The following is a 14864-nucleotide window of genomic DNA, read 5'->3' as shown; positions in this document are numbered from 1 at the left end:
TTATTGCATCATTTTGTATAATTAATTTAGCCGTTGTGTTAAGTTTGATGGTGGCTTTACTCTTGAAACAGCTGAAAAGCTTTTGTTTGATAAATTACATTAAAGGCAATACCACTATATTCCAAGTTTATTTTATGACCTCTTATTTTGATCTAAAAACATATTTTAAATCTCAAGTGGAAACTGTTGGCATTTGTGAAGATAGGTTTGGTGTATGCAAAACTTTAACCAAGTGTTTTCTTATTTCATAAAGCGCTTAAATTCAGTCAAAAAACTATTCTCAATGTCTCACTTCGGTGGGAGAAGTTAGAAGCAAATAATTTAGGTTATGACCCCCGTTGAGTAGGATACCCTCACAATTATTCGCATAGTCGTGGTAGAAAATATAAACAAAAATGATTACCTTCGCCAATTTCTGAATTGCATTGTTTGCTGATTTATTCATTGCTACGAATCCAGGATCGGTCAAAATGTTGTTTAAAATGGAAAAATACTGTGTTAGATCTGTATCCTCGACCTCCAGATTAGGAGAATGTCTGACAGCTCTACCAACATCTCTACCCTGAATGTAAATATGTATATATAGTTTGGTCAAGTGAATAATTCAGATACGATTTTTCTTTAACAAATATACGTTACAGATGAATCTCAACAAATTTCGTTATGACACTTGTAGAACATAGATGGACAGACTGAGATTTGAAAAAAAAACCAAACGCTTTTATGTAGTCAACTGCTCGTTCATACTTGTTTCAATAATGACTCGTATGATCTTTAATTGTTCCCTTATATGAAGCAAACAGTTGTAAAATTAAAGGAAATTAAAGAAAACCCAAATTTAGTATACAATAAATGTCATCATTTAACTGTTACCTTGTCAAATATATTATTCTTCTTGGACAAGTCGTCTTTTATTTTTGCCTCAAATCCTTTGTGATTAATAATGACACTAATGATGCCATTAAAATCAGTCTCTGCAGCGTTCGATACATCCTTGTATCCGTCTGGCGGGAGATAACATTTGGCAATTTCCCAGGCATTGCTGCACCATTTGGTTGCGTCCGTATTTTTATATGACGGACCATGATATCGATGTGCGCTTTGAATCTCAGATTTTAAATGATGACAAATTTTATTCGGGCAGCCAGATGGGCGATACTTTGTTGCAGCGTTTTTATGGTAACTGCATTTTCCTCGTTTTGCGTTGCAAATTCTGTTTGTTGGACAAACAATCAGATTTTCCGTACAGCAGTTTGAACAGGTGCTTCCGGCTGGTAGGCTGTTTAATGTGGAAATAGTATGTAGACAGTTCTGCTGGAAATCTTTGACTTCATTAACAACAACTTGCTCTACTTCTTCTTTAGTGAATAAAACAGCTAGTGCGGCCTTTATCCAGTTGAAGAATTTAGAAGTCTGCTCAGTCGGCACTGATGTAGCCATCATATAGTGTTTCTGATTACCAAAGTCATTGTCTACTATTCCTTAAATAAATAAAAAATATGATGTGTCAATGCAAGTAAGAAATGCGATGATGAATGAATGTTTTGTTTCTGCTGTTGTTGTGGTTGATATTTAATCTGCTTTCCTTTTTCAACACCATCTATCTTTTGCTTGAAGTATGTATGTGTTTTTTCTCTTAGATCTCCGTATATAAATGTTCAATGGTTGGAAAAATTAACGTGCGTATATATAAAAAAGATTACGCACGGTAGTGTATTGACTTAGCTGCTATTGTAGAGTACTGAAAGGTTTGATAAATATTTTATGCTGATACTTTCTTGTGCAAAATATATCTGTAAGCGTCTTATTTGAAACAAGAGCCACCGCCGGCCGGTGGCATCGCTAGACGTTTTTACTTTTTCTTCATATTGTTGCAGAATATTTTTTAGCGCAAAACCTTCATGAATATTAAACTCAAATTGACCTTTGCCCTCTTATGACTTTGAAGGCTAAATTATTGAATTTTTACTAATTTTTGCTATAATTGACTGTAGGTTGGTAATTAATGGATGGATTATCTTTATTCTTTATTTTAATTCGTTATCTTTAACAAAACAACCTTTTGAACAAGACCTTATAAAAGGCTGAACTGACATTGACCTTGAGCTTTAAATGACTTTGACCATCAAGGTCAAATAATATAATTTTGGTTAAAATGTCATAATTTTGTTATTATGTATGGATTTGATTTAAACTTAGACAAAAGAAGACATAGTTATTGAATAATTTAGATGTGAGCTTGACCCTAAATTGACCTTGAATGTCAATGACAAGTAATAATATTCTCCTGGTCTTTTTTGTAACTGGCAACGACTTTGCTATTTATAGATTTTTTAAATTCATATGAAAACACAGCATCTTTGAGGTAAGGGCATTCATGTATATAAAACTCAAATTGATCTTGACTCATGTATAACATTGACCTTTAATGTCAAATTATTTTATTTTCTCAGATAATTGCTAAAATTTGCTGTAACTTTGTAATTAATCAATTGATTATTTTTATACATGGACATAACAACCTTTTGGGTATGACATTCTTAAATGAATTGTGTTTAAGTAGTCATATTGTTTTTTATTTTATGTAAGGATTTTATGAATGACGGTCAAGTCTAATAAAAGGTTATTCTCAAGAAATGTTGTGGCCAAGTATGAGGACAATACAACAAAACCTTAACAAGAAGCGCCGCAATGCGACGAAAACCAGGTTTTTCAACGACCAAGTATTGATGTGACTCGAAGTAGTAATGAAGTATGGCCGTGAAGTAAAAAATAATGCTTTATTTGTACCAACACGGAAAGATGGTTTCAATAGTTCAAAATAAAAATATACCAGCAACCTGAGTAGCAATGCCAGGCTGTATTTTCAGGTAAGCTACACGCATACAAAGTTAAGTATCAATAAGTCAAAGTGTACTGAAGTATTGAGTAGAAGCTGAAAATTTCATCGAATTAAGGTGACCTTGCATTCAGATATTTAAGAAGCAATCCCAAGAGGCATCTTAATATAAGTTAGCCACACAGCAAGTTTGGTACCAATAAATCAAAGCAAACTCATGTTAAAACGGGAAAACCGAATTTCATTTTGAGCAACAGTGACCTTGTCCACAGACACCTTAGTAACAATTCCAAATTACATCTGGATATTAGCTACCCATACACTATATTTGGTGTCAATATGTCACATCTAACTCAATTTATTATATTAAATTTCGATTTTAGGTAGCTGTGACCTTGACCCTAGTCATAGTCAGTCAGTCAGTCAGTGAGACAGTTAGTAAGTAAGTAACGACTTTATTTAGTGAGGCTAACACATTTGGTTTCCCAATCCCAAGTAGCGTGTTTATATAAGGTAACCGTATACTAATTTGGTGTCAATAAGTCAAAGTAAACTAAAGTTATTAAGCGGGAACTTAATTTATAATTTTAGCAACATTGACATATTTGCCTTGATTACAAACAGCTTGATTGAAATCCCAAGCTGCCACTTGAAAACCTGGTTAAAAGGTTATTATTAAAGTAAAAGTTTGTGGAAGGCAATGGCAACGGCAACCGCAACAGCAACTGTAACAGTACCTCTACTCTACTTATATATATTTAAAAACATAGTCGAGCTTAAAATTTCCACAAAAATTGAACACAAAATAAATCATATTACAACTCGAAGATACACCACAGATATTCAACCAAAATATCAACTTTGCAACATTTTATAAACAACTTTAACCCAAACAACCAAAATTTACAGATATCTTCAGAACCATGTCATTAACTATATGATAATCTTGACAAGACAAAGTCACTCAAAATATCGCCTACAATAAGTGATGTAGAACTATGAACCAAAACTGATAAATTTTTCTCAATTGCTTACACAGAAAACTAACCCTTATGGGTAACTAACCATTTGGGTAAAGTGATGGTAATAAAAACATTTGCCTTACCTAAACTGTTATATACATTTGCAGTTTTAGAAAACCCATCAAATGATAAGATTAAAGAAATAATAAAAGCAACGTATCTTTTTCTATGGGATGGCAAGCCAGAAAAAAATCAAACGTCAAACATTAACACTAAATGTCAGAATTTGAGGATTTAAAATGATCGATATTAATACTTTTTTAAATGTAGTAAAGGCAAATTGGGTCAAACGATATATAAATGAGGACAATAAAGGATTATGGAAACTGTGTATAAATCAAAAAAATAAAACAGTAGGGAAAGGACTTTATAGTTGATTGTTATCCTTCGAAATAAGATATCAAAAAGATATTTTCTCATAATTCATTCATCATCTTTGTGCTTTCGTCATGGTTTCATATTCAACAAGAACACAATGATAGAAAAAGAAAACCTTAAACATATAATATGGAATAAGTAATAGAAAGAGCACCGAAACACGAGGCTATCTGATTTGTACGAGGGGGCGTAGCCCCCGAGTATTAATCAGATTGCCGAGTGTTTTGGTGTTCTTTCTCTTTTGTATCATAGTCAAACATAAAAGCACGTTCCCTGTTGTCACAATATGAAACCCCGGCAAAAATGAACCAATGAACGAACATCTGAAAATGACATTTCTGTCGCTTTCCCTTACTCTGCCGTCACAATATGTAAACCCCAGCAAAAATGAGCCAATCAATGGGCATGCTCTGGAGTGCGGGTAACTTATACCCGCACTCCAGTTACTGCACTGTGCATGTATATGTATACGATTTAACCCTGACACATTTTCAACAGAAAGGTCTCCAAACTATGATACAACTTTAATATAAGAATTGATAATAAATTAGTGTACTATAAAACATGGCATTATAAAGTTATTCTATATTTAGAAGAATTATATGGTTATAGGAAAAATCACCTCTACAAATTTCACGATCTAAAAAATATCTATAGCATGAAAAAATTGCTGAGTCTTGAAAATATTACATGCTTGTAAATAATATACCAAAAGGATATTTTGATAGTCTGAAATAAACAAGAAATTATAACAAAGGACAAGATATACTCCTAAATAAAGTTAAAAAAAATCTGTAAATTAGCTTTTATTCAATATTCAACTTGAAAATGATGAAAGGTTCAAAAATAGAATGAAGAGAAATGGGAAAAAATTGATACTGAATTAGATTGGCATATATATATGGTTCCATTAAATACAGATGTGTCGTTATTAAAACAATTTACAATACAAATTTATTCATAGACTAATTCCAATTAACACAATGTTATTTAAATATAATCTTTGTAATTCAAATCTATGTTGTTTTTGTGGTAGCAATTTAGAAACGCTTTATCATCTTTTTGGGAATATACTTTTATACAAAAATTATGGTTAAATTTTTAGTTTTTTTTATCTTATCAATCAATATTGAATTTTCATGTAATTTAGAAACAGTGTTTTCTAACGAGCTGATGTATGTATGTGTGTATGTATGTTTGTGTATGTATATTTCGCCGACTTTTTCTTTGTTGTTTTTCCTCCTTATTTCTACTCCAAACCAATTTTGATCACAGGGCTATGATTTTAACAATTCTGATAGAAATGTAATAGAAAATGCCTTATGCAAAATATCTTAGCTCTTGGCCTAGTGGATCTTTAAAAGAAGATTTTTGTTATATACTTTTGGTTGGCATGGCATCCAGATTAATATATGAAATCAATTTTTTTAAATAAAGTTGGAAGCACTAAACACAAGGAACAATTCTGGCAAGTTTGGTTGAAATCAGACAAGCGGTTCTTAACAAGAAAATTGTTTAAATTCACTATATAATCTATATGACACACGGATAGGCACCAATACGCACGCAGGGACACACTCACACGCACAGACACACACACACACACACACACACACACACCTTAAAGGTCAAGGTCGTTTATGAGGTAAGGTCAATGTCTGTCTAGTTTCCTTCAAGGTCTTTTTTAGAAGATTTTTGTATTAATGCCACAGGCAGATATAATGCCATAAACTTAAACTGAAATCAAACATTCATAATTGCACTTGAATACTAGTAGTGCAAATGTTAACACGTTTTTATATGATGTGACCTTATTTTGACCTCAGATGACCCTTATTTAAACCTAAACTGAAAATAATGCAAACAACATTTCTTACTAATCTCTAGAGTGATAACAAAGTGTTTCCAATTTAGGTCCGTGTGAACTAGATTTTGATCATGGATGACCCATGCTCAAAGCTGAGCTAGAAATCACCAAAACAAACTTTCTAGCAAATTTTAAGAATCTGGAAACAAATAATCCCTTGGAGCATACGAATAGCATTTAAAAATAGTTTGAATGGAAATATTACCTCTAAAAGGTACACTATTTTTTTCCATAATTTTAATTGTGTATCCTAGTTTTTGACCCCAGATGACACGTATTCAAACATGACCTAGAAACCATCTTAAAGACATTTCTGAGTAATTTTCAGGCTGTTTGAACTTAAGCAGTATACCCCGTAGTGTTTGCAAAATTTCTCCATATTTGGTTTGTGTAACATAGTTTTTAACCACAAATAAACTGCATTTGAACTTGAGCTAGAAATCATACGAACACTCTTTCTGACAAATTTTAAGGATATTTGAACCTAAACAGTAGTCCCTATATCATTAGCAAAATTTTTCATATTTGAGCTGCATGGCCTGCTTTTTGACCCAAGATGACCTATATTCAAACATGAGTTAGAATATGATAAACAAGATCAACAAGGAAAGGCGGATCATCTTACAACCTTTCTAACCTGTCTATGATATTTGAACCCAAACAGTAGCCTCTAAAGTGTTAACGAGGTTGTTTCCATATTTAGGCTGTGTGACCTAGTTCTCAAACCTAGATGACCCATATTCAAAACAGCCCTAGAAATCATCAAACAACGTTTTTCACCGATCTCCAGGATATTTGGCCTGAAACAGTAATCCTTAGAGCGTTCTTCTATATTTTAAAAACACATCATCCGGGTAGGGGCCAATTTGGCACTAGAAAAAATTTTTGTTAGAGGACATGTAGATGATATCATTATTAATATCAAAGCTTTAAAATTTGATAAACAATATCACCAGCAACGGAACCACCGCTATGACTTTCACAGTAAAAAAGTCGAACTAACAAGCAATTATATGCAAGCACTACGTAAGGCCCGCACCGGTTAGAACCCCAGCAACATTCTGAAGAGTATTGGCTATTCAATTATGCCACTGAATGTATGAATGACATGAATGAACTTAAATGTTTTGAGTTCTTAGTTTGTCTGTATTATAATTATGTGTTAAGATCTCCTGCCTAATAAGGAAATTATGTTTATATACAACACAAAATCATAAGACCCAATTCTTCTCAAGACGAATATGTATTAGAAATGTTTCAACTTTTCTCTATTTCAAGCAATATTGTGGAAAAAGTTACAAGTTCCTTAAAAGATATCTCAGAAAACAGATTTTTAGCAACAGACTGACAGACAGAGGGCAAATATTTAAACATCCCTGGTTGTAACCATACAATAATATCTTAAGAAACAAAATTTTCAAACTAAAGAATAGATAACTCTTGAAATAAAGATGATTATTTTATGAACATTGTCGTACAAGATGTGAATGATGGCAAAACACAAGTTCATACGTTTAGAAATAAAGAAGGTTTAAAAAAACAATTCACAACAATTCAAGTTCATTTTAATTGTAATTCTAATAATTTAAGTCCTAGAGTTATTATCTCAATACTATTATCTATCAATATTTCATGTTTTATAAAAATATGTTCAGAACTTTTTAAATTATCACAATGACCTCAACCCCTCCTGGGATAAGACCAATTTTGACACTAAAGGCAAAATTTGAACAACTTTGATAGAATAACCATTTTAAATCATTTAAATTTGCCACCATTTGGACAATTTGGCGAGTTTTCCGGACGATTACAAGTCATTTTAAATCTTGGAGGATTTTTGTGCAAGATACAGAGAAAAGCCCTAATTCCAGAAGTTTCTCCTGGTTCTATAGCATGCTAAGCTTTTAATCACTCATACACGGGACCTTGATTTAAAATCTAATCCGAAAGTAGCTTACATTTACCAGTACCGCCCATGAATAGGCTCAATTAAACCGAGCTTGCAACATTTTTAATATTGCCGTGTTGGACTTCTGTAGGGATTCTGTTTTTAGCTCACCTGAGCACAAAGTGCTGCTCAAGGGTGAGATTTTGTCATTAATCTGCGTCCGTCGTGCGTCGTGCGTCAGTGCGTCGTGCGTCAGTGCGTCCTTCAAAAAATGGCATCAAACTTTTCAAACAACATCTCCTTCTAAACCACATGGCCAATTGCAACCAAACTTTACAGAAATGATCCTTAGGTGGACCCCTTTCAAAGTTGTTCAAAAATTTAAATTCCATTAAAAACTCTGGTTGCCATGGCAACCAATAGGAAAAACTTAAAAAATCTTCTTTTAAAAAACCCTAAGAGCTAGAGCTTAGATATTTGGCATGAAACATATTCTAATGAGTGTCTACCAAGTTTGCTCAAATAAAAGCCCTGGGGTCAAAATTGGCCCCGCCCCAGGGGGTCATTGATTTTCCCTATATGCATATAGTAAAAACTTTAAAAATCTTCTTTTAGTAAAGAACTCAAAGAGCTAGAGCTAAGATATTTAGCATGGAACATGTTCTAATGAGTGTCTACCAAGTTTGTTCAAATAAAAGCCCTGGAGTCAAAATTGGCCCCGCCCCGGGGGTCATTGATTTTCCTTATATGTGTATAGCAAAAACTTAAAAAATCTTCTTTGAAAAAACTCAAATAGCTAGAGTTAAGATATTAAGCATGAAACATCTTCTAGTGAGTGTCTACAAAATTTGTTCAAATAAAAGCCCTGGTGTCAAAATTGGCCCCGCCCAGGGTGTCATTGATTTTCCTTATATGTGTATAGCAAAAACTGAAAAATCTTCTTTGAAAAAACCCAGATAGCTAGAGTTAAGATATTAAGCATGAAACATCTTCTAGTGAGTGTCTACCAAATTTATTCAAATTAAAGCCCGGGGGTCAAAATTGGGACCGCCCCAGGGTGTCTTTGATTTTCCATATATGCATATAATAGAAACTTAAAAAATCTTCTTTTAAAGAACCCAAAGAGCTAGAGCTAAGATATTTAGCATGAAACATCTTCTAATGAGTGTCTACCAAGTTTGTTCAAATAAAAGCCCTAGGCTCAAAATTGGCCCCGCCTCAGGGGGTCATTGATTTTCCCTATATGCATATAGTAAAAACTTAAAAAATCTTCTTTTAAAGAACTCAAAGAGCTAGAGCTAAGATATTTAGCATGAAACACATTCTAGTAAGTGTCTACAAAGTTTGTACAAATAAAAGCCCTGGGGTCAAACTGGCCCCGCCCCAGGGGTGTCATTGTTTTTAACTATATGTGTATAGTAAAAACTTAAAATATCTTCTTTTAAAGAACCCAAAGAGCTAGAGCTAGAGCTTAGATGTTTAGCATGAAACATCTTCTTATTGGTGTCTACCAAGTTTGTTCAAATAAAAGCCCCTGGATTAAAATTTGCCCTGACGGGGGGGGGGGAGTAGATCATTGTTTTTCATTATATGTGTATAGTAAAAAGTTAACATTGTGAAACATCTTCTAATGGGTGTCTTCCAAGTTTGTTCAAATAAAAGCTCTGGGGTTTAAACTGGCCCGCTCCGGGTGCCTTTATACAGGTGAGCGACCTCAGGGCCATCATGGCCCTCTTGTTCTCTATTGAGACCTGTTTATATTCTGCTGTAAGACGGTTTGGTGATTCGGTAAAATATTTTTCGCACAATAAACGATCTTTCATTTACATTATTGACAGAATAAAATTTTGCATTATCGTAACTATTAGTTTTTCTAAAATTAATTTGAATATTTATTACAAAGGTTTTTTAACGACGTGACCGTCACGGACGATAAAATGTACACGTCATGTTATCTTGATTCTCGTTACGAGAATCAAAAGAAGGGACGAAAAATAATTTGTTAAAATGCTAAAAAGAAAAAAAAAGAAAAAAAAGATATAAATCATTAGTTATAGTGAAAGGGAAAACTTAAGGTAAACTCAGTCGGTGACATAAAATTGTTCATACCTTAACCATTTTAAATCAAGATACCAGACAATAAATACCGCGCAAGGGATTGGTCTGGACAGGAATTTTGGAAAAAAATTATTTAAATTTTAAGAAATAGATCGCCAATGTGACTATGTTTTACTCTTCAGACAAGGTTATTATCAAAATACAGGTATATTCCACATTTATTTATAAAATCACAACAAATGTCAATAACATAACAAATGATCTATATCCCTAATGATTCAATATGATACTGTATACCATATTGAAATATAAAATCTTTGATAAAATATATGATTTAGAGATGTGTATACATATAAAGAGATAGCCGGGATAGAATTAGATATATAGAGATCCTGGTAATTGACCACTACCATTTCGCTTTCAGAAATGCTGTGATCGTTATAAACATATAGAGTCCCCGGTGATAGCGACCTGTCATTGATAACAAATGTTTGTTTTTTTTGTGTGTATATCTTATCGTTTCTTTTAATAATAATAAAAATTAAATACATGAACAAAACAACTAAAGCTAAATTGTGTATAAACAATTTTATTTTCCTGTTAAGATAAAGGTCCTTGATAAGCCGTGCGATTTCCGCATTTTAAGTGTGTTTAAATATATTTCAATCTTAAGTTTAAATCAATATACCAATAACCCGGTTATTATATACGACATAGTCTAAATCATTCAACATGTTTGCCTTAAATTACGTATTAACATTTTAATTTAGTATAGTAACACAAATATAGTTAATTATTTATCCCTCGCTGATACTTGGATTTTTACTCCGCCTTTAACTCAGCTGTTATTCATGAACAAGGCTACAGTAATCGGTCTTAAATTAAACAAACGGACCCATCAAGTAAACATGAAATGATTAATTTGATTTGGACAGAAAACGCAATGAATATAGCATAACTTATAGAAAACATTAGCCATTATCCAATATGATTATACATGCAATGTTTGTTACTGTCTCTATTGTCTGAAAAGGATAGGACACGTCTTGTAGAATTTTAGTTGACAATATTCGTAAGCAATAGATTTTAATCATCACAAGAAATATATTACATTTACGAAATATACAAGCCGTTTTCACTTTGCATTTTTCATAAAGAATTAAACTACTAGTTATTTGACGCTTTTTAAAGCATGTATTAAATATTTACCTTTACAGTAACATAAAACTTTGCAATTTTGCACAAGACTTATATCAGAATCAATTTTTGACAATCGTCAACACTATTCCTTACAAAGACACACATACTTTTGAAATTTTGCATTTCTGTATGTAAATCAATATACATAGAAGATAGGAAAATCTAATATTTATTAATAAGAGTGCATACAACATGGATTAGTAACATTCAGATATAAACATGTCATTTTGAAATACATATACTTCAGGTTGATAATCCCCTCCTTTTGTTCCTCATCCTCGGTAACAAAGGCTACTTAAAGTATGCAAGTATGTAGTATATACGGACTGTGTATCGTGGGTTCCGACGATGGTAACCACGAAATCTATTTTTAAATTTTAACTATCTTACGATTATAGATTGTACCTTAAATGATTTAACAATTTTTACCTTTTACCAATACTCTAAAGCAGATGTAACGCGCAACAAAATCATGCATACACAAAATAGTATATTAATTTCACGCGTTTCGAAGTATGGTGTGAAATATTTGTCTTCTCGAAACGTACATATTTTACAGTATTGGAAGTAATGGTCAGTTGTGCACGAGGTTATCGTGTTTTTTCGAGTAGGCTATCTATATTTGGGTTATAAATACGGAGTGTAAAGATTTTTATTCACTTCTACACAGACGATTTCTAACATAAATTTTATATTATTTATTTTTTCGTGGTGTAATACTGTGAAATCATTTGTATTCGTGGGCATGAAATTTCGTGGTTTTATCAAAACAGGCATTTTCGTGGGTTCTTAAATTCGTGGATTTTCATTTTCTTGTAAAAAAAAAAATAAGTAATGGAAAGTAATCTTTCACTTAATCACTGCGCTGTTTTACTTACCCCGTGGTATATAACACAGCTCTTGTCAACAAATTTAATCCTGGCCTCTGGCAGTAACCACAATTACTGCCGATAAATTGACTGCAATTAACACCTTGTGTGTGACATTGATATGCAGCTCATTATTTGCCCCTATAATTTCGCCAATGTAAACATCGCATAAATTATACGACATCTGCCAATTTTTAACCAGCCAGTAAAAAAGTTAACACCCCGAATTTAGTCCAAAACTACACACTACAGCACATCGACTGTTTAAATTTATATGCATATAAATTAATACCAGTAAATGGCTCCAATACAGTTACATACATGTTATGTGTGCATCTAGTTCTTGTAAAGACGACGGACTTCTTTTGATATTTTCGGAATAGCAGTGACACAAAAACATTATTGAAAAAAATATAATTTAAATGGATCATATAAACACTAGTCGTTAAAAGTTTTATCGGGGATAATTAATGCCACTTTGGTTCCCATATTTACTCGATTATGTTCAACGTATTTCTGGCTAACCACAATCAAGTAGCCTACAACGATCAAGTAGTCCCCTGATGTTTACATGCGACGAACATTTGTGACAGCAAAACTGAAGACATACAATCGAATTTTTCTTTCAAGTTTCTTAAATATTGCAAAATTAAACTATTTATGGATTTAATTTGTCACTGACCTGATTAGAATATACATTCATACCACAAATATCGGCCGGAAAAGCGCAAACGCATGTTGAGATATATGGAACAGAGACATGGTAAGAAGCGTTTGTTGGGATAAAATTTCGTCGGGTCTAAAATTCGTGGATTGACCTATCCACGAAAACCACGAAAATTCGTGCCCCACGAATAATGATGATTTCACAGTATTAAAAGTGGATTTTTTTCCACTGAATTTTCAACTTTATTTTTTATCACATACTTTCAGTAAGCTTTTTCTTACATACATACATTTTAACAGGCTTTTTTCAGGCACTAGTTATAAAGGGAATAAAAAGCTGTATTTTACTCATAAAAGACGTTTTCCTTGTTGCAAATATTATAGTAAGAGTAACGCACAATATATTTTGTATATATGTATTGCTACATTTATGATGCTTTACCATATATATGCAAGGAATGAGTCCCGACATTCTTACGATCAGACATTGACAAATTGGCACAGGGTTTTCAGAGCTATTTTCATTTAGAAAATGTTTTTACTTCTGTTATTTACCTGGGCGAGTCGGTTCGTCATTCAATCTTTGTGTTATATTTTAGTTACAAGCTTCACTAAATTGTACGGAAGTTTAGATAAATATTTTGAAATTTTTTAACATGTTTTCGCAGGTATATGGTATTTTCATTTGCAATATCAAAACAAGAAGATATACATGTATAAAGCTGACATTTTATCAGTTATATTTGTATTGAATTTAGAAATGTATTTATAGATCTTTTACTTTTAGATCTCGAGACATGTTTCTTAAAATTGTTTTTCTTTTACATATATAAATGTATGATGTAACCCGGCTGCACTTCTACTTAAATAAATTTCTCGTCTGGTATTGCATTAACTAGTTTAGTTTTGTATTTGAAACCTCATTAGTCAAGAAAAGACTAAATCGTTATCGCTCATGTATCGTATGACAAGTCGGTCAAATTTAGACGCCTTTTTAACTCGACTATTGAAAGAATACGGTCGGAAAAATATTCATCTCTTGTCGGCATCTATCGACGTTCAAATGCAAATTATGGCCACGAAATGTTTTTAAAATTGTATCCTTTTTTTTGCTTTAATTCTAAAAGATTTTTTAAACCTTGAATAGATCTATATATTCCTTACTTTACCCATATTTCCAGGATAATACAAAAACATTTTTACTTGAAAACGGTAACGTGAAACAATGTAAGGTCTTTATTTCTATTCATAAATACTTAACACGTGAATCATTTCTGTCTTAATAATCACACACATCGGTTTATAATTCGAGCATCACTTTTAAAAAAAATATTTCATTAAATACACAGACATTTTAAGAAAAAAATGAAAAAATAAAAATGCGCCGTTCAACCAAATTGAATTTGTAAATGATTACTAATAAATGTTTGTTTTTTAATATAAAACTGTCGGTTTACTAGAGGGATTAAATTTCATCGATTTACAACCCTAAACGTATCTATTTTTTTCGATTATTGCGTGATGTAAAAATATTGTTATTCTTATCAGCCATAAGTTTGGAGGAAATATTAAATAAAACAAATGTTGATGCTGCACATCAGAGACGGCGCCAAAGGATATGAACAGTCACATGCAATCTTGAAAATCGTTCTCTATTACAGTTGAATATCGGAAGCACTCCATGTTCTTGATATGTGCTCGTTGTTTAATAATTAAAGGTACTCCACTGAGGTATGGTCGAATGTCACAAAAAAAGTAAAATTTCACGAACCGATAATTTTTTGTTACCTGCGTGTTAGGGACATTAATACAGAATCAGTGATACATTGATATGTCTTCTTTGGCTTGGCAATTCGTTTGAAACATAAGTTATCTCCAATTTCGTGAGAAAAACTTTTAAACGCCTTTCAGGGAGAGGAACTATATAAGTTTTCTTTCGTTCTAATCCCTTTCAATTTATGTAACAATTATAAAATGTAATATATGTAAAATATTGAAATAAATATGTTTAAACTAAACGCCTTTCAGTTGTAAACAACGGTCACGTGACGAGTTTCGGGAGGACTAAACAGCGAAA

The 14864-nt window shown here is 32.3% G+C and overlaps 1 protein-coding gene across 1 annotated transcript in view; it reads right to left on the bottom strand.

The window, feature by feature from the left end:
* Positions 1–14864, bottom strand: part of LOC132751029 (uncharacterized) — a 38772-nt gene that overhangs the window by 20061 nt on the left and 3847 nt on the right. Inside the window, exons 2-3 of the mRNA XM_060741126.1 lie at positions 874–1481; positions 404–562 (exon numbers count right to left, since the gene is read on the bottom strand). Coding sequence (XP_060597109.1) covers positions 404–562; positions 874–1443 — 729 coding nt within the window. The 5' untranslated portion in view covers positions 1444–1481. The remainder of the gene's footprint in view (positions 1–403; positions 563–873; positions 1482–14864) is intronic.

This window comes from Ruditapes philippinarum, unplaced genomic scaffold (genome assembly GCF_026571515.1).
Source record: "Ruditapes philippinarum isolate M1 unplaced genomic scaffold, ASM2657151v2 ctg2387_1_1_1_1, whole genome shotgun sequence".
Taxonomy (NCBI): domain Eukaryota; kingdom Metazoa; phylum Mollusca; class Bivalvia; order Venerida; family Veneridae; genus Ruditapes; species Ruditapes philippinarum.
The sequence above is the reverse complement of the archived record's forward strand: the minus strand, read 5'-3'. Positions and strand labels throughout refer to the sequence as shown.